Source organism: Limtongia smithiae, assembly GCF_038497785.1.
Source record: "Limtongia smithiae strain NRRL Y-17922 unplaced genomic scaffold V1518scaffold_15, whole genome shotgun sequence".
Classification (NCBI taxonomy): domain Eukaryota; kingdom Fungi; phylum Ascomycota; class Lipomycetes; order Lipomycetales; family Lipomycetaceae; genus Limtongia; species Limtongia smithiae.
This window is the reverse complement of record NW_027117636.1, coordinates 166,917-186,155: the sequence shown is the minus strand read 5'-3', so window position 1 is coordinate 186,155 and position 19,239 is coordinate 166,917. Positions and strand designations below refer to the sequence as shown.

General features: G+C 53.0%; 5 protein-coding genes across 5 annotated transcripts; 2 read left to right on the top strand and 3 right to left on the bottom strand.

Annotated features, from left to right (window-relative positions):
* The first annotated feature begins 153 nt into the window (after window positions 1-153).
* On the top strand, window positions 154-1,919 carry V1518DRAFT_435533 (uncharacterized protein). The gene is made up of 2 exons (XM_066906269.1): window positions 154-389; window positions 438-1,919. The coding sequence occupies exons 1-2, from the start codon at window positions 197-199 to the stop codon at window positions 1,913-1,915; spliced, it is 1,671 nt and encodes a 556-aa protein (XP_066757289.1). The 5' UTR covers window positions 154-196; the 3' UTR covers window positions 1,916-1,919.
* A 3,237-nt stretch (window positions 1,920-5,156) lies between these two features.
* On the bottom strand, window positions 5,157-7,512 carry V1518DRAFT_429675 (uncharacterized protein; the record flags this gene model as incomplete). Its single annotated transcript, XM_066906144.1, has 3 exons — window positions 5,157-7,193; window positions 7,251-7,298; window positions 7,357-7,512. 3 exons carry the CDS (start codon window positions 7,510-7,512, stop codon window positions 5,157-5,159), a joined length of 2,241 nt encoding a protein of 746 aa, XP_066757288.1.
* Window positions 7,513-9,282: 1,770 nt separating this feature from the next.
* On the top strand, window positions 9,283-13,611 carry V1518DRAFT_422896 (uncharacterized protein). The gene is made up of 5 exons (XM_066905565.1): window positions 9,283-9,559; window positions 9,606-9,771; window positions 9,827-12,020; window positions 12,073-12,379; window positions 12,429-13,611. Exons 1-5 carry the CDS (start codon window positions 9,454-9,456, stop codon window positions 13,439-13,441), a joined length of 3,786 nt encoding a protein of 1,261 aa, XP_066757287.1. The 5' UTR covers window positions 9,283-9,453; the 3' UTR covers window positions 13,442-13,611.
* A 793-nt stretch (window positions 13,612-14,404) lies between these two features.
* Window positions 14,405-15,814, bottom strand: V1518DRAFT_127852 (uncharacterized protein). The gene is made up of 2 exons (XM_066900718.1): window positions 15,463-15,814; window positions 14,405-15,413 (listed from the first exon to the last, which is right to left on the bottom strand). The coding sequence occupies exons 1-2, from the start codon at window positions 15,491-15,493 to the stop codon at window positions 14,731-14,733; spliced, it is 714 nt and encodes a 237-aa protein (XP_066757286.1). The 5' UTR covers window positions 15,494-15,814; the 3' UTR covers window positions 14,405-14,730.
* A 327-nt stretch (window positions 15,815-16,141) lies between these two features.
* On the bottom strand, window positions 16,142-17,656 carry V1518DRAFT_429672 (FAD-binding domain-containing protein; the record flags this gene model as incomplete). The annotated part of the gene is made up of 1 exon (XM_066906143.1): window positions 16,142-17,656. The coding sequence occupies one exon, from the start codon at window positions 17,654-17,656 to the stop codon at window positions 16,142-16,144; it is 1,515 nt and encodes a 504-aa protein (XP_066757285.1).
* Window positions 17,657-19,239: the final 1,583 nt, after the last annotated feature.

The following is a 19,239-nucleotide window of genomic DNA, read 5'->3' as shown; positions in this document are numbered from 1 at the left end:
GAGGAGGCCCTGCAAGCCGCATGGGGATGCGGGGAAGCTGTGCGGCTCAGCATCCCCCCGCTCTGCCGGAGCTCCGGCGCCGCACACCGGGTGGCGCTCTCCGCCTTGCGCTGCCCCGCGGCCGAGTCTCTCTTCCATATCTACCCCCAGTCCCCGCCGTTAGTAATGTCTCCATCGCACACTTTCTGCAGCCATAATGACCGTCTTTTCCGAGCCCATCGACCATAAGCGCCCCCTCAAAGTCATCGTCATCGGTGCTGGCATCTCCGGGATCCTGGCCGCGCTGCGCTTCCCTCGCCGCATTCCCAACTTAGAGCTCGTTGTCTACGACAAGAACCCCGAGGTTGGAGGTACCTGGTACGAAAACCATTATCCAGGTGTTGCGTGTGGTATGTCTTTGGTCTCTATCTCACCGCGTTCGTCGGCTAACATGGCAGACATTCCTGCGCATGTTTACCAGGCCTCCTTCGAGCCGAACCCCAACTGGACACAGTTCTACGCCAAGGGCGGCGAGATCCTCGAGTACTGGAAATCCATTGTTGCCAAGTATGATCTCCGTAAGTACATGAAGCTCGGTCACAAAATCGTCGAGGCTGCTTTCGACGAGACCACCTCGCAGTGGCGCGTGGCTGTCGAAGACATTGCAACCGGCGCTATATCGCACGACTCCTGTGACTTGCTGTACGCTTGCATCGGCTCACTCAACGATTGGAAGTGGCCCGAAATCCCCGGAATCAACACTTTCAATGGCACGCTCTTGCACTCCGCCGCGTGGGACGACACCTGGGACGCCACCGACAAGACTGTCGCGGTCATTGGCTCCGGCTCCTCGGCTATCCAGATTGTCCCCGCAATTCAGAAGAAGGTCAAGCATCTCGACAACTATGTGCGCGGTCAAGCCTGGATTGCACCTCCCATTGCAGAGGCCGAAGTCCGCAAGCACACGCTCACCGAGTCCAACTTCAACTTCACTCAGGAGGAGCTCGACGAATTCAATAAGCACCCGGAGACCCTCCTTGCCTACCGCAAACGCCTCGACTCCGAGATCCAGTCCATGACCCGCATCACCCATCGTGGTGCCATGGCCGAGCAAGCCGCTGAGATTTTTACCACCAACATGGCTACCAAGCTCGCGAAGAAGCCCGAAATCCTGAAGCTCCTCAAGCCCACCTTCATGCCGGGCTGCCGCCGTATCACCCCCGGACCTGGCTATCTCGAGGCACTCACTGAAGATAACGTTTCGTTCGTTTCCTCGGCTATCTCTGAGATCAAGCCCGAAGGCATCATCACTGCCGACGGTAAGATGCATCCGTGCGACACCATCGTCTGCGCCACTGGTTTCGACACCTCCTGGACCAAGCGCTTCCCGATTTACGGCGTCGGTCACCAGGCACTCGCAGACAAGTGGGCGTCTTATCCTGCGACCTACCTCTCACTCGCAACTGACGGCTTCCCTAATTTGTTCATCGCCCATGGACCCTCTGGTGGTCTCGGCGTCGGTTCCGTCTCCATCGTCCTTGAGCGCACCGCCGACTACCTCTGCGCGGTGCTTGACAAGATGCAGTCCGACCGCATCGCCACCATCACTCCCAAGCGCGCCGCCGTATCTTCCTTTGTCGGTTTCTGCAAGGACTACTTCTCCCGCACCGTTTTCACCTTGCCCTGCCGCTCCTGGTACAAGAGCGGCACCATCGACGGGCCAGTATCCGCGCTCTGGCCGGGTTCGGCGCTGCACTTTGTAAAAACCCTCGAGCATCCCCGCTTCGAAGACTACGAGTACACCTACGTTGGCGGCAACCCTGTCGCCTGGCTTGGCAATGGCTTCACTGAGTGCGAGGACGACATGAAGTCCGACAAGTCCAAGTATCTCGACCCCGAGAACATTGACTACCCAGCCATCGAGACTCTCGCATAGTGCCATACACGTGTTGCAAGTAGTTTATGAATAAGATCGATTTATGTGCTTATTAGCATTCTGCCAGATTGTAAATCATGGTATCCACTGTGGGTTGGTTGACAAGGCACGCGACGGGTTCCTCCGCGGAGCCTGTAGCGGAGCTCCGGTGCGACGCTGTGCGGGGTGCGGCGCGGGCGGAGAACTCACGCCTCCTCGCCCTTCCCCCTCTTCCCCTCTTCCCGGCTCCGTCACTCCGACGCCCCACCTTCGCAAACGGTCAGCCCCGTAGGCAACGACTAATTCAGATTCAAACTGATGCAGTGGCTTGTACGCTACTGAGATTTCCGTATTCGCACGCCGGCACTGCTCTGAAGACTCGACCCGAGATTACCGAGGCATAGCGCGATGAGAACAGGGTCTCAGCCGCAGCCGCAGCGGCTGTAGGGTGCTAGTATGTACGTATGACCCCTGAAGACCGGCTCTTCCAGTGCCTGTGCCCACTACATACGCACGCGCTACACTGCTTTTCACGGCGTCATTACGGCAGTATTTAAGAACAACATATAAGATGTTTGAAATGAAAAAGTCAGATGAAGCAGTGGAAGTTATGCATAGATATGGGCTCGGCTCGGCAGAAGTTGGAGACTCGTAGAGAGAGTGGTCCAGTCGATATTGGGGGCAAGGTAGGTGGGGTAGCAAACTCCGATTCCGGATATGTAGGGAGAGACGAACAGGACATAGAGGCGAGCGAGGTGCGAGGAAGTGGCGTAATGGAGAGTGAACAACCATTGGATATTGACATCACGGCTGCGACGCTCGTAGATCCCGAAGTAACTGAAGGAGTGGGCGGCCCAGTGGGTGGCGGGAGAGGCCGGAAGCTGTTGGGAGACAAGGAAAGCAGGCGAAGTGTTTAGTTGAGTGGACGGGAGGGGCACAGTATATGTCCGTGGCAGACTGCAAGGCAGTGACATCTGTCAAGGGAACGAGAAAATGGCTACATCGGTAGCAACTAGGAGCATCTGGAGTGGACGCTGGGGAGGCAGACGTACACAAGCTAGCTGCGAAAGAGTGGGGTGAAAGGCTGAACTACAAGAGCAAAGAGAGTAGGTTAGAAAGACTGCCAATGCTAATATCACTCTGACTGGGGATGGAGGCTATAGAGCTCCCATTGAATGCCGTTCACGAGGTGAGAGCGGCGATCGTGGACAATACGGCACAGCACTTGTGAGGAGAAAAGTGGAAGTGTGAGATGAGGAAGGCGAGCTAATCGCGTGAAAGTGGGTCTCACGGATTATGTAGTCAATGATCTCGGCATTATGGGTAGATCTGCGTAAAGTCGATGATACTAGATGTGTTCCGCCTCGGGTGCAGCAGCGTTTGTCATGGTGGACAAGTAGGTCGATTCAAAGGTGGAAACGCGTGTTTAGACGCGGGTTAGTCGCTTGCAACATCATGCAGCAATCTGCCGTCTGGATAGATGGTTGGACTCCGGCATCAGAGACCTGGTTGACCATTGAAATGAAATATAGGCGCTAGCAGTTCCCGAAAATCGTTGTTAAATGTTTATGCCCCGGCCCGCAGCTCATCGAGCTCTCGTTCTACGCAAACTTGGAGTTTGGAGTTATGTGCTCACCGCTCAGTGGCGAGTACGACTTCGAGATGCCAGGAAATACAGAAAATATGCTGACAATAGCACAATCAGGTAGCACATAATTAATAGACGTTGTAGGCACTACATCTACTTTAGGCTCACAGCTCGTGGTTTGCTTTCGGTAAAATTAGCCGGATCGATGAGATGCCGTGGCTTTTGGGCAGTAGCATAGTATATAAGCCCATATAATATATTACTGAACAGCATAATACACGTCCCTCATCTTTGCGGAGATCGGATAGTCAAATATAGCTAAACTTATGAAAACTTCGAAGAGTTTCAATTACATAATGTTCTCACTTCCACTGAAACCGTTCCAAACACCCATCTAACTTGCCCAAAGAAATCCACAGTGCGAATAAACTGACACACTTCTTTTATTTTCCTTGTCGGCGTCGCTGAAACAATATCTTCTCGTTTAACAACAACACAATGTATCGCCCTAGATCGCTAATCCTGCTTATATGTTTCTTCGTGACCTGATTTGGTACTCAGGCTTAGATACAGAGTATACGAGAACCAAACTCTTTCTGATTCTAGTCAACCGGCCGAAGAGTAGCTAGACTTTCGACGGCATTATCCGCTCTTAAATAATCAGTGCTCTTTCATTCCCGAAATTTCCGAGTGACACAACAGACATATAACGTGTATACCTTTATATAATCTGTCTGTCACATTCAAAGCTTCTGTACAGTGTCTAATTAGTGACGTAGACCAATAAAGTCAACATCCTGCATGTATATGCGTACCAATTGTAGTTCAACGGAATATCGTTGACACTGCTATGGCAGTCGCGAATGAGAATATTTCCTTCACAGTGTAAAGAGACGTCAGAATAGAAATCATGAGATCCAGAGGTTCATTACCCTGCTGCCCAAAGAAGACGGTACATTGTAAATCGACGACCATGTCCAGGAATGGGCCATATGAACGGCGATCACTACCCAAGAGCCGTTGTCGTTGCAGTCTAAATGAAATATGAAATCCTCATGTTAAGTACACGTCATTAACATGTCGGTCATTGAGCAAGTTGGTATGAGATGTTACGTATAGCCGGGCGGGCGACGATATGAGAGCACAGAGCGCAAGAACAATGAGAGCATATGAGAAGAAGAAGAAGAAGAAGAAGATGAAGAAGAAGAAGAAGATGAAGAAGAAGAAGAAGATGAAGATGAAGAAGAAGATGAAGAAGAAGATGAAGAAGAAGAAGAAGAAGATGAAGAAGAAGAAGAAGATGAAGAAGAAGAAGAAGAACAAAAGAGCTAAGGGAAAAAATCAAGACAGAGACAGCGGACAGAAAGCATGAAAAGAGAAATAGAAGGTGGCTGGCCGGATCGTGTTAAACAAAACGCATATGCCTCAACGTGATTCCTACTTGCTTCATGCGATGCGACGGCATTTGACAAAGTCTTGTCACTCGTTAACTCAGATTGCAAATCAATATAACATTTATACATGACGAACAAAAACTTATAGCAAAAATAAATTATCATACATACTCTGATTATCCCTTAAAAACACCATACGCTCTTCAACGCCACTATAGTCCTCAACTACTCATCTGTATGAACGTCTATACTATCAAACATAGTTCTCTCCGCTATTAGCTCACACCTGCGGAGCAAAGGAATGCGCCATAAGCCGCGCTACGTGCCCGCTGTACTCATACCGAAATGCACGACTCGTATTCTTCGCGACCTTGTTCAACATACGCCACTTTTCGTTGTTAAGCAAGCCACGATACCGTTCGTACACCGAGCATACATACTCTCGCATAAAGAAGCACGTTTGACAACCTGTCATGCCTGCTGCTATGTTTGCGGCTGACCGCGCAACGTCTGTATAGCCGCCGTCCGTTATTGCGTGCGTCGACGAGAACAGGCACGAGTTGCTTAAATCAGCGCAGACAATGAAGTTCAGTCTTGGTGGCATCATACGCAAGACGAAATTGATCTCGTCTTCGAAATAGCCATGTGGCGGCCAAGGTCCAAATGTGCATTCGATCCAGCCTTGTTGTGTGCATGACTTGTCCGGCATGTACTCCATCTGCACAATCTCCGGTACGTAGTGGCCGTGAGCGCGGAAGTACTCTTCTGACATGATCTCCGCTCTCGTGTAATCATTCATCAGCAGAGTGCAGCTGATCGTTGCAGTGTCCGTCTGAAGTTGTGACGTGAATTGTTCCGGTGTTGGCGACGACACAATGACTGGCCTGTAAGCTGGCTCATCTTGGTCTTTAGAAATTTCAGGCTCAACTTCGTGCACATGAACGTTGGTTAAATATCTAATGTGCTTCTTGTCGTCGATTGCAAAACCCATCTGCCATTCCTCGTCGTCTGCGTTTGAAATCCACGTCTGCTGCAGTAACTTCGCAAATGAGAGACTCCCATCCAGTTCATCAATATCACTGTCGGACTCTGTCTGTATAGTGGAGCAGCTCTCCGCAGATTTGGTTGCAGACACTTTCAACAGATAGCTCTCAATCGGCGTGCAAGGTACTTCATCAGCAGTGATTACAATATATTTCTCTAGCGCAGCGTCAGATGCAGACACAACAGGTTCAGGAAATTCAGCGACAGTTTTAATCGTAGTAACGTTTGCAGTCAGTAGGTCAATATAGGGTATAGCGACAGCAATATTGGTGTCGATGGTATTCTCGCCGATGTTCACTTTGTCGGCGACAAATGAACTGCTGGAATCTGTTGTAGTTATTTTCAGCACGCTAATGTCGAATTTATCATTGTCCGAAACGTTCATCGAAGCATCAATATCTCCCGAAACCGTGATAGTGTCGTTCTTGTCTGTCCGCTTCGTGTCTGTGTCTGTGCTGTCCTCAGAGTTGTCCTGGTTGTCGATATATTCCGAGACGATATCCAAAGCAAGTAGCGCATTTGCAAGCATGGCTTCCCCTTCCACAGAAATTTCAGATTTATGATGGTTGTTCTGATCTGCAGCAATGTCGGCAGAGTCAGTCGGAGCTTTTGCAGTCCAAACATCGTTAAAAGGAAGGTCCGGACCAAACACTGATTCTGAAATTTGTGTGAAGGCGGCCAATCCGCACTCGAAGTGCTGACTCGTGATGTCAGGCAATAATACTGGAGTGTTGATATTTCGCAAAATTGCTGCTTCGATCTCAAACAATTCGACACAGCATATCATGTGATGAACATCGACAGCAGGCACGCTGCGGGCGGACTCTGTGGTAGAGATTTGTGTGCCAGCAAGAGCCTCCAGATTCTTAACTACTGGTAGTTCATCGTTCTTGTCGTCGTGTGTCTGCGCTGCGGCACTGACATATGTACGCTTGACGTTGTTGGCCCGTGTCGGTGCTAATAACAGAGAGTGCTTTGAGAGAAGTCTAATTCTGGTGAGTGGTACTGCTATTAGACGTGTGCTGTAATGACCACTATTCAACACAGTATGTGTAGAGTCTGTAGTGTTGGTGAAACTGTTGGCGCTCTGGCTGATAATAACATTGCTGGCTGCGATATCTGGCACAACATGACCAGGGTGCCTGATATTCTGTGGTGTCGCGCCATGTATTGATTGTCCTGAGTCGACCACGCAAACGTCGCTTGTATAATCTACAGCAGCATGGTGAACATGACGGGCAACTCTTTCCATGTTAAGCTGTAGCTCCGCGCGCTGTACATTTGACGTCCTAGTTAGACTTATTTATACTCGCCTCTGAGGTTAACGTACCTTGATTCGACGGAAGATCGTAACACACGCAAGCGAAAATATGCGGCGCTAAGTCTTGTCAGTGCCATGCCTTGTTGTGCGGAAAATATTTATTTGAGCCACTCACGATATACAACAGCGGCGCAAGACACACTGTACATGCTCGTGCGTAGTGGGCATTCGTGCGCGTGTTGTTGGCGTTGTCCGATGTTCCGTAGATGTTGACTATCTTGTCAGGAGCTTGCTCTAATGAGAGCAGGTCATTTGCGTTGGTATGCTGCATGGCCAAGTATCAGAATCACACGCGGCCCCTCTCGTGTAACGCTGCTTCGATCGCACCTTGGACCTTCGGAAGACACCATAACGCACGAGAGCAAGCAGGCGAGCCTGGTTGTTGTTAGTTTAAAGTGCCTGGTGAGAAGTTTGATAAATACTTGCTATGAAGATGAGCGGTATCAGGAGAGGCTCAAACAGATGCATCATGCTGTATCTTGTCGTAAATGGCGTGTGTGAATTAGAAAGTTTAGAGACACGTCTTTGGTGGGGTCAGCTTTGTACAACTAGATACTTATCAGAGAGAATACAACCAGAGGGACCGGCGTTTGTTGAAAGTTTGGTGCCTCTTACGTTGAGGGCCTGGTGTTTCGCTGAATTCAAATTGTAGAGGAGGCAGACGGAAACCAGAACACGTCTGAAAGTCAGTGCTTATTATTCATACTACTGTCTTAAGACTTCCATCGACACTTGCAGTTACATGCTAGATAAGCTGTGTTTTGTTGTTGCAAGGCGTGTGCACGCATGCTGAGCACGTAAGAATCAGCATGAGCTCATTACGCACCGCACACATATGATGCTCGTGCTTCTAAGTCTACATTAGCATCTGCCTTTAGCCTATAAACCCACAAGAGATATGATCATTATATTAACACGTTTGACAGTATTGAGCGTTTGGCGGAGTCTGCCCTGCTCACACGCCGGGAGATACCATTGACTCCGGGATTACCCGGAATAGCCGTGCGGCCATCCAAATCAGGCAGCCAGTCAACGCGCACACAAGTCTAGTTTTGAATTTGAATCGGATTGTAGCGCCTGCTATTTCGTCAGTAGTCGTAGCTCCAATTTAGGGCAGATACTGTGCTGTAATATTGAAGAGGATTTGCAGCAAACGGTCTACGGAGCGACGCCGCGGACTGTATCATGGGTTTCGTCAAACTCCTAACAAATATGACACAGGACAAGAGTAAGACAACAACACACAGTGTTATAAGAAATTGTAACGAGGAGAAGTGTGCTGAGGAAAAGTCAAAGCAGTGTCGCCCCTTCACACGGCACGTCGAAAATGCGCCCAGCCCTGTCTCGCGTGTATATACGCGATTCAATAAATAGACAGATATGTTACGTTCGAGAAATAGCCACTTCAGAAATCCGCGGTCTGCCGTTCGATCGCAAAGTTGTCAATCAGCGTAATCGCGGGACTGGTACCATCTTTCATATAGGGAGCTAATAAACAAATATTGATTAGAAAGACCATGAGCTTCTAAGCTGAACCAGCAGATAAAATGACAGACCACCTCAAAAGTATGACGCGGCATTGCGCGGAACGGGATAGAAATACGGAAAAGGAGGTGGCGGCCCGCAATGAAGAATGGCGGAGCAGTCGAATTCCGTCGGGTGATGGGATGTGAGTCTCCTGATGTGTTCAAAGCTTGCGCCGAAAGCAAACTCGAAGATGAGATTGACTGTAGTAGTAATCAAAGAAGTATAGAACTGACGCGTCGACGCGACGCACTACACGTCGCCGTCGACAAGAGTGAGCGTGGCGCAGCCGCGCATAGATTGTATGAGTCCCACTTGCTCCGGCTAACGCGCTACTCTCAAAGTCCGTTGTGCAGTCCCAATGAATGACGAGATCGGCCATAGCTCGATAGATAAGCCACGTGAATTTCTCTAAGGTTGGAACTCATTTGCGGCAAGTGATCAGCCGTAGGCCGAGCCGCACGTTCGCGTGTCGCGTAGAGTTTCATTCGCGGAGACGGCGCGTCGTAAACAAACCAGCTTCCGTCGCGCGAGGCTGGCCGGTCTCGTCTACGCGTGCTCCAGAGGCTTTGAGTCCGCATCATTTCCAGATTTTGCGCGTCATGGTGCGTCTTTAGCGGCGACCACATCGTGACTCCGAACGCAAGGTAGCATAGTGCAGGGAACGGACTGTGGACGCCCCTGAGCCATGACGGACCACAGGCCCTGTTCCGCAACGCTCTCATGCCCACCTCCAATGGTTTCCAGTAGAGATGGGCAGCCTTACGGCACTACCTTGGACGCAAATCGAGCTGGTGAGGTTTTCCTTTTCTGAAATTGACATGCTCTAACGACCACCAGCCGCGACCTGCAACGATCATGACCTACCTCCAACAAGAGTTGGGATATCGTCAGCGAACGCGTCTACTGAAAGTCGACGCCTACGCGGGTCTACCGCGACGGTACGATCTGGTCACGTCTTCAGCAACAGTCGCATCGTGTCGTCGCCCTTAGTACCGGCAAGCAGGTAAGTGTGCCAAGCCTCGCGAGTTCAGTGCCGATAGTTGTCTGACTTCCCCTAGGCGTCCGATCGCCAGTACACCAGCTAAAGAGCCTGCCACCCCAGTGTCTCGAATTCCATCTTCGGCAGCGTGCAAATCTCTGGTTCTGTCCTCCACACAGACCAAGGCCGTAGTTGCCAGGCCGGTTCCCAGTTCTGCCCAGAAGGAGAGGCAGAAGTCTCAGGAGATTATCGAACTTTCACAGGAGCGCATTCGCAAAGCTCGCAGTTCTTTGGCTGCTGGAGTAATGCCGGCAGCTCCTAGCTCGAGACAGAGGAATCCAGCTACACGGCCAAAATCACCTCAGCATTCTCCGAGTTTCAGAAGCCCGACCATATCGTCAACCAACAAGTCTGTTGCAGCCAACTCCGCTATTACATCCACCGTGCGCCACCGTCTATCCTCCGGTACAGCGGCCACATCGGCACGCCCATCAATTAAGGCAGAGTCTACAGTGCCACGTAATCGCGGTATGATCTCTCCGGTAGCGCCCAACGATTCGGCAGGAACAGTCAAGAAGACGGCAAGTGCGACACTAGAGTCACCGAAGCAGAACGCACGAAAGGAACAGCTACTTCACGAACATGCCGAAATGCAAAGGACTGCTGCCGCGCTTCGTGGGGCGCTCAGCAAACTGGAAACTGCAACAAGTTACGAGGATCTCTCCAATCCATCTCGATCGTCACCTTACAGGCACGGGCTTGGCGCCATGACTGTAAGCCCGACGGAAAAGATTCGCAGGCGACAATCTCTTACTCGCACCATCACTTTAGGCAGCACGAAGAGTCATTTGCTCGATAGCAAGATCATGGGCGAACCGATCGAGAAGCATGCTATCGACGACGAACAGCAGACGACCACCGTGACCGCACAGCCAGTGGAAAGGCTTTTGACGCCTAGTGCAGCTCCATTTGTCGAAGATACCGAAAGCATTCCTCCCGTTCCACCGTTGCCAGCTGAGCGACGGTCACGCATTTCATCACACCTGGAGAATAATTACACAGCACCTGCAAGAAGTAAAACGGGTACAACTTCTTTGACTGAAGAAAACCAGAACACAATAGGCCAGAACACGGAGTTAGCGACGGATATCGCAGGATCTGAGTCGTCGACCCCGGCGCGCCTTCGCATTGCAAAGCCGCAGATTGCAGTCAAGAATTCGTTACCGCATCTGACGACCAAAAAATTGCCAGTCCAGGAAAGCTTAAGGAGTGCAGGTTCTGACATATTGTCACAGAGCTCTGCAACGAGTTCTGGACCGACATCTGCGCCAGCAACGGATTTTCCAAATGGCTTTGATGAACAGTTTGTTTCAGCGTCGTCTACGCCGAACAGTAGGCAGCATATTTCTAACCGGCTGTACGCGAAGCTGACACATGGGTTGAAATTACCACGCAGAAAGACGTCATCTAATGGCTCAACGCCAGACTACAATGCAAGTTTGCCATCATCTCCGATGCTTCCTCATGTAAGTTCGAGGGAAGCTGCAACTTCTGTGGTAGCACCGTCTCCTCTGAGACTTGCGAGCGCGGATTTCCGAGTTGAGTCGCCACTGCCGAGTCCGTCCAAGCGCTCCGCGGCCATGGCTCGACTTATTGCATTCAAAGAGCGCGCAATCAAGGACATGTCGCCGAGATCGTCGCCCAATTCAAGTACAACGGACCTCACACTGGGCGCGAGGAAAACAGTGTGGATCCCCGAACAGAGGCTTGCAACTCTTGATGATAAAGACCTCGAAGCGGAGGAGGAGATGCGACTAATCTGTTCCCGGAATCTCAAGATGGAAGCGCTTGCACGTGACTTGACGCGGTGTCGGGACAAGAGCAAGGCCGTGGTCGGCGAAGGGATCAGCGTGTCAGCTGCGGTGAAGACGCAGAGTCTGAATCTATACGAAAAGGGCGAGATATTGGATTTCCGCACGATTTATTTCTGCGGCTTGCCGGGCTGCGCCAAGACCCAGGGCGACGTGACCGGGGTCAAAGCTAATAACGGATTTGATGACGAGCGAGGAGATTACAAAGTCGTGGTTGGAGATCACCTGGCGTACCGATACGAAGTCGTATCCCTTCTCGGCAAGGGTAGCTTTGGACAGGTATTGCGGTGCATTGACCACAAGACTGGGAATCCGGTTGCTCTGAAGATCATCCGGAATAAGTCGAGGTTTCATTCTCAGGCATTAGTGGAAATTAAAATTCTGAAGAATCTCACCGAGTGGGTAAGTTTGTGTATGATCATTGTTCAAGATGGTGGTATCTAACTGTTATCAGGATCCGGACGACACGCACCATCTGGTCCGGGCGATACATAACTTCTACTTCAGGGGCCATCTATGCATCTCGACGGAATTGTTGAGTTTGAACCTGTACGAGTTTGTAACGGAGAACGAGTTTCGAGGACTTCCAGTGACCATCACGCGACGAATAACGAAACAACTTCTGAGCTCGTTGTGCTTGCTGCAGCGGCAGTCGGTGATCCACTGCGATCTCAAGCCCGAGAATATCTTGTTGTCATCGCCTAACTCCGCTGATGTCAAGGTTATCGACTTTGGATCCTCCTGCTTCGAGAACGACCGAAGTAAGAATCGGCTTTGTGCTTTAGAAGTTGGCATATACTGACAGTATAGTATTCACGTACATCCAATCTCGCTTCTACCGATCGCCAGAGGTCATCCTCGGCCTACAGTACGGTTTGCCAATCGACATGTGGAGCCTAGGCTGCATCGTGGCAGAGCTGCACATCGGATGTCCTCTCTTCCCCGGCGAAAACGAGCAAGAACAACTCGGCTGTATCATGGAAGTCTTAGGTCCGCCGGAGCCGTACATCGTCGACCGATCTAGCCGGCGTCATTTATTTTTCGACGCGAATGGCCGCCCGCGTGTGGTGGTGTCGTCTAAGGGGCGTCGACGCATCCCAAATACGAAGAGTCTCTCGCTGGCGTGTCGGTCTACGGATCCGGCGTTTTTGGATTTCATTGCGGCGTGTTTGCAATGGGATCCCAGCAAGCGGTTGAAACCTGACGATGCGGTACTTCATCCGTATATCACGGGCAAGAAACTGGAGCGACCGACCGTGGAGTTACCGATGACCAGGACGTACAATCTACCAATCATATCTCCTAGCGTGCACGGAAAGGTTCTGGGCGCGCGGCCGTTGCCGGTGATTCCAAGACAGCAGCCGTACGCTGACTCTCCAGTAATGCGCCTTGGCATGGCGAAGTCAGTGTCGACGAATAGCATAGGAAGTAGGATTGTGTCGCAACCGATGCCGGTACGACGCGAGCTCTCGGCATTGCCTGGACGCGTGGAATCGAGTTTTCCTGATAGACTTCCGGGAGGCAGGGATGGCAACATGGCGCGAGCGAGAGTAACGGCGAACGGTGGCATGACGATACGTCGGATCCCGTCGAATTCGTCGGTCTACACGACCGCACGGATGCAGCCGCCGACACCGAGCGCGAACGGCTCTACCTCGCCGTCCTCCTCGACGCCGATGAACTACAGCAGCCGTACGCCGGCGCAGCTGTCTGCCAGCAGTATTCCTCGCGCGATCAGCGGGAGTGTGAGCGTGAACAAGCTTTCCTTGCTGCGCAGCACGCGCGAGGAAGATGCGGACGGAGTGTTGATTTCGGAGAGATAGTGGTATGTGTGATGGTTTGGTTTGAGGAGATATACCAACGCACAATGCGTCTGTATATATATATTTGCATGGTTTGTGGCACTCGCATTATAGATAATCATCAATGTAGAACATATGAGTGACTACAAATTGATGGTTGGCATGAACCCTAATGTTAGGGCTGGATAGACTGCACGCGTTGCTTGCTGCTTTAGAATCTTCCTGCCCCCTCTCATTCACTTCCTTCTTCTTTCCTCAGTGCGTTGATTAGGCGTCATGAGATGGTTCAGCTGCTGTAACCACAGACTTGATACTAGTCAATAGCGCACTGGTAGTCGGTAGGACTAAGGCATACTCACTAATTCTGCTCCACACCGACTATGGTGGGATTTCTACCAGAACCTGACATATCAGACATTCTCCATCTTCGAATGAGCCGTCTCGTAGTACACTATACCATATATCACTCTCGGCGGCAGTGCGGTGCAAGACTGTCTACCGTCAGCAACGACGGCGGCAGAGTTTCCAATAGCCTCAGTGACGAAAACATATTTGCGAGAGTGCGACGCTCCATATAGTTGCAGGGGCAATGAGTTCGGAGTTGCAGACGGGTGGGTAATATATTCAGCACTGTCGCTATTCCTGGCAGTGCTTGTCATGAGTCGTTGAGAACATCCTCGATAACAAAGGAGAACTGGTAATGCAATGCGACATGAATCCGAATTTCAGGCTGTTCAATCGACGCTGTCGCGTGGTGTGCAAGCACGGACTGCACTTCTACATACTCAATTGGCTGCGCGATGGGCTGCGCGACCGGAAGGAATCGTTGAGCCCGGATGAGACTCGCTAGTGCTGCGCTCTCGAACATGGTGGAACTGGCCCGACTGCAATTCGCTATGGAAGTAGAGGTAGAGCGAGAGTGTATGGAGACAGACACGGTCTAGCGCCAATAGCCACCGTTCTAGCACTTCACGAAATGTGCTCTCTGCCGGCTATGTACACGTCGCTTGGGCATGAAGACATCCCTGGGTGCATAATCGGAGGGTTTGGTGGTGCGGTGGGAGAGTCGCGATGCGGTGTACAGATATAGACACAGTATTAGCGCTCGCAATAGCACTTTCTCAGTCCCTTCAAGGAAAACACACCATCCCCGCAGCTTCCAAAGTGCACATGCACCATGCGGTGCATGTCTGGACAAGTCGACCATCATTCTCGTCGTGCTGTAGATCACCAGGGAGACACCTACAACCGCATTAATCATTACCAAAAACTAGATATCCCAAACTTTTTTGTCCGTCGCATTTCTTGCGCTAATGCTGAATCCGCTTGATCCGGTCATCAACAGCATCTCCCACCATCTTACTCAAAACCTCATTCATCTGCCCCTTCAACAAATTCTCGACCTGTCGTGTAACTTGCTTTTCAAGCAACTTGCCCATCAAGTCCACTTCGACATTCACCGTCTCCCCGGGGACTTTTTTGGCGGTGACGATGATGTCTTGGGTATACGAAATCAACATGACAGAAAAGGCCTTGCGCATGGTGTCGTCCACGTCGATGACGGTCAAACTCGCGCCGTCGACGGCGATAAAGCCCTTTTCGACGATGAAGCGGAGGACCGACTCGTCCCGTGGCTGGAACCAGAACGTCTTCGCGTTGCCGTCGGGTGTAACCGACAATATGGTCGCGGTGGTATCAATGTGGCCCTGCACGAAATGTCCGCCGAAGCGTACATGCCCCGCAACCGCGCGCTCGAGATTCACACGATCACCACTGCGCAGTAACGCGAGGTTAGTCCGCCTGATTGTCTCCGGCGCGATGCCGACTTTAAAGTCTTCCCCGGAAAACGCAGTCACCGTCACGCATGTGCCATTTACTGAGATGGAGTCGCCGAGGTGGATGTCGGAGAGAATGAGGCCGCAGTCCGTGATCACGATGGACGAGCCGTAGCCGCCCACATCGGAGGCGTCTTGCTCAATAAACTCCTTAACGGCTTGATCACGTCAGCATGCCCGTCTTCGTATCTCTAACTTGGTACACACCTCCCGTGGTCTCGACGATGCCTGTGAACATTGCAAAGGTGTTAACTCTGGCTTATTCCTCCAATGTCGGAAGACTCTCGTACTCCACGACGTCCACCACCATCAGTTACAACCACGCCGCTCCACACTTATGCTACACCCCGGACCCCACTTTGATCTACGTTTCCGCACCAAGTACGTCTCCACCGCGCAAGCAAGCAAGCCAGATCCTGCGTGTTCTACGTCCGGTGTAATAGATAGTATAAAGAATCCCTTGCTTGCTTGCCTTGCGCGATTAGATAACATACATGAATACAGAGAAAATTACCAACCAATGCTAAAATGCACAAAAACCAGAGTGTACCAAATAATCTTTTTCAAAAGCAAATATTTCTTCCAAAAGACATCCATTTTGCTCGCTTATCTTCATAAAATAAGATATCTCATCAAACTTGTTCCTCCAAGAAAGCACTCTATAATCGTAGCCGGAAATGCCAAAAAAAATTAAAAATGTAAAAGAAACCCCGAGGAAAGAAATAGAACATCCAATATTATGGTAAAGACGAAGATGCCTGGTGAAAGAAAAAAAATTTTCCAAAAAGAAACACCTTCAAAACGAGAAAGAGAAAAGCCCGGAGGAAACTGTCATATCAAAACCAACAAGCCGAAAAAAAATCTATAAATTTCAACGAAGATGCGATTACCAGCCGAAGTTCTCGGAGTAGAAAGCAACGTCGTGACCCTCCCAGAGCATCTCGGCGGCAGCGTTGCGGGAGTCGCGGACAAGAGGAGCGGGACCGCAGACACCGATGGCGACGCGGGCACCAGGGCCGGCAGCGATGATCGAGTCCTTGACGTACTTCTTGATGTCGGGACGGCCCTGCTCGGCAGTGACCCACAGCTTGAAGTCGACGTTGTAGTCCTCCTTGAGGTCGACCCACGAAGCAAAGTCGCGCGAGGGGACAACCCACAGGAAGTCGACGTCGGGGTTGGCAGCGGAGTAGTGGCCGGTAGCAGAGGCAAGCTCAATGGCCTCGGGGTACGAGTAGGAGATACCAGCACCGCCAGCGAGAAGGATGACACGGTCGGCACCCTCGAAAGATGGCGGCGAGCCGTAAGGACCGTGGAAGGTGACCTTGTGCTCGGCGGCGTCAGAGAGGAAGAGCGACTTGGAGAAACCCTTGCGAGCACGGATGATGAGGTCAAGCGAGTTCGGGTTGGGGGGAGAAGCAATGGTAAAGGGGTGGGCCTGCTGGCGGGCGAGCTCGGCAATGGAGACGTAGACGTACTGGCCAGCCTTCCAGTGGATCTCGCGAGGAGTAGAGTTGACGTCCATGGAGAGCTTGACGGTGTTGCCGGAGAGGATGGTGGTGTGGGCAACAACGTGGTGCGCGTTCTTGAAACGGTTGAATCTGTCCCACAGGAAGATCACAGCCGACGTGATGACGTACGGGCGCACACGCTCGAAGTGGAAGTAGAGCAGGGGAAGGATAGCAACGACGAGGTAGACATGGAGGTAGAGGAACAGCTCGTAGGTCTTGTTGCGGAGCGGGGCGATCGACGAAATCAGGATGATGAAGAAGCCGATGGTAGCGAGCAGGGCAACGAAGATGGTGGTAACGTGGACCATAACCTCGATGGGGCAAGCGAGGGAGTAGAAGAACACGTGGAAGACAGCGAAGACACAGACAACACGGCCGGCGTGGCGGTGGAGGATGTTGTAGCCCTCGTGCGACCAGCCGGTCCACTGCACAAGAAGACCGGTCTTGGCGCCGAGCAGGAACAGGATGGGCATGTTGATGACGGCGAGCAGGCCGAGACGGTCACCGAAGATGGTGACGTGGCGGGTGGAGCCGTGCACAAACAGGTACAGGGTGTTCAGGCCGAGGTACATGGCGATGACGAAAAAGGTGCCGTAGGACTGGGAGTAGCGGCCCGCGGGCTGGTAGAGCAGGACGGAGCGCAGACGACGGTAGCTGAGAGTCGCCTGGGAGACGGCCTTAGCAGAGGCGCCAAGAAGCGGCTGCTTCTCGCCATGGGCACGCTTGAACTTGTTGTTGTAGACGTGGTACAGCGTGAGGCAGAGGAAAGTGAAACCGAGGACGGCGTTGAAGGTGGGGGCGAACACGCGCGAGAAGCCGGTGCCCTCCTTGATGAAGGGGCCGTCGCGGTTGGGCGACAGAGGCGTGGGGATCTTCTCGATGAAAAAGCCCATGGCGACGGTGGTGGAGTGGTGGTGAACGACGGGGGAGAGACAAACACCAGAGGGCGGGCGGCGGCGTAAATAAGAACGCAGGCGCGTCCTGATTGGGCCACGATAAGCTGCTGCGCTAGGCCGGTTTCGGCCGCAGGCACGGGATCCGATAATCGCGATTATGAGAACGGGCTGGACCACGGCTGAGTAATGGCGCTGGGCGTGAGTGTTGCGGCTTAACCGCGCAGCGCGTGTGCACTTGTGCCCTATTTCCCCGGCGTCATGCTGCACAGGGCGCCGTCCAGGCCTGCCCATCGCCCAACCACGTCCCCGTCCTCCTCCACGCCCCGGTTCGCCCATCCTCGCTCCTGCTTCGTGCTCCCTCTGCTGCCACTCCCTCCACCCTTCCCCCTCTCTCCAGTCTTCACGCTGCCCTTGTGCCGCTGTTCCTACGCTGCTACTGCTGCCGCCGCCGCCCGCCCACGCCCTTGCTGCTGCTGCTGCGGCGGCGCCCGCACGGCAGCCCTCTGCCACACCGAGCCACAACGCCCGCCGCAGCACCAGGGTCCGAACCAGCGCAATTAGCAGCAGCGGCGCCGACCGGTTCGCGTTCGCGGGCTGGTTCACGCCTTCTCAGCATCACGCTCGAGGCGCTGCGCTTACACACGCAGCAAGTGGCGAGCACACCGCACGCCACGACACCGCCGCCCCTGGCGGCCGCTGCCTTCGCCCTTCTCAGCGCCGGGCTTGCATCTCCGTCGCGCTGATGCGCGTGCGGCCGCCTCTGCGTGCTCCGCCGTGCGTCCTCCGTGCAACCCCAGAAGCAGCGGCAGGACAGCGCCAGTGCAGCTCAAATTTGCTCGCATTTGTCATATGCCGCGCCATGCGCGGGTTCGATCCGGCGGCAGCGCCGCGCGGAACGCGGCGTCGAACTGCCGGTTCGCTCGCCCGTCGTCAGCGCCCGCCCGGATCGTGCTATAAAGCGCTCCGCCTCCCGCCCGCCAGGGCGCGTGGGCACAGTGGGCGACGCGTTAGAAATCCACGCCCGGCGTCGACGCGTCGCGCGCCCGTGGTAGGCGCCCGCCGGGAGAGGCTTCCAGAGAACGCAGGAATGTTCTACCACGGGCGCGCTGCCGTGTGCTCTTGTGCTCGCACGCCGACGCGCCGGTCGCGGACCGCGACTCGCGAGCTTGCGGTGGTGTGATCTGCCCGGCTGTGAACACCAGATCCCTCCTGGCTCTCCCTCCAGAACAGTGGCGAGACGTGCGATGCCGCCGTTGCTGTCCGCCACGGCCGTCGTCGACCGGCAGCGCCGCCACTCTTGTCCGCTACGGCGTGGCGGCGCGGAGCGGCGCGGAGCGGCGCGGAGCACCACGGGACGAGGAGCGCGTGTTTTTTTTTGCTGCAGTTCGCGGCGGTTTTATAGCCATCGCGGTGCGCAGACTCGCTGACATCGCTAGCTACCGCCTTCCACACGCTTTCTGGAAGCCAGCGGATCCGCAGAGCACTCCACCCTGACAGCCCACTCCGCCGTCTTGCCTGGTCTGCTTCTTCTCTCGCTTTGCACCACCTGCAACCGCTCGCCAGAAGCACAGCACCGCGGG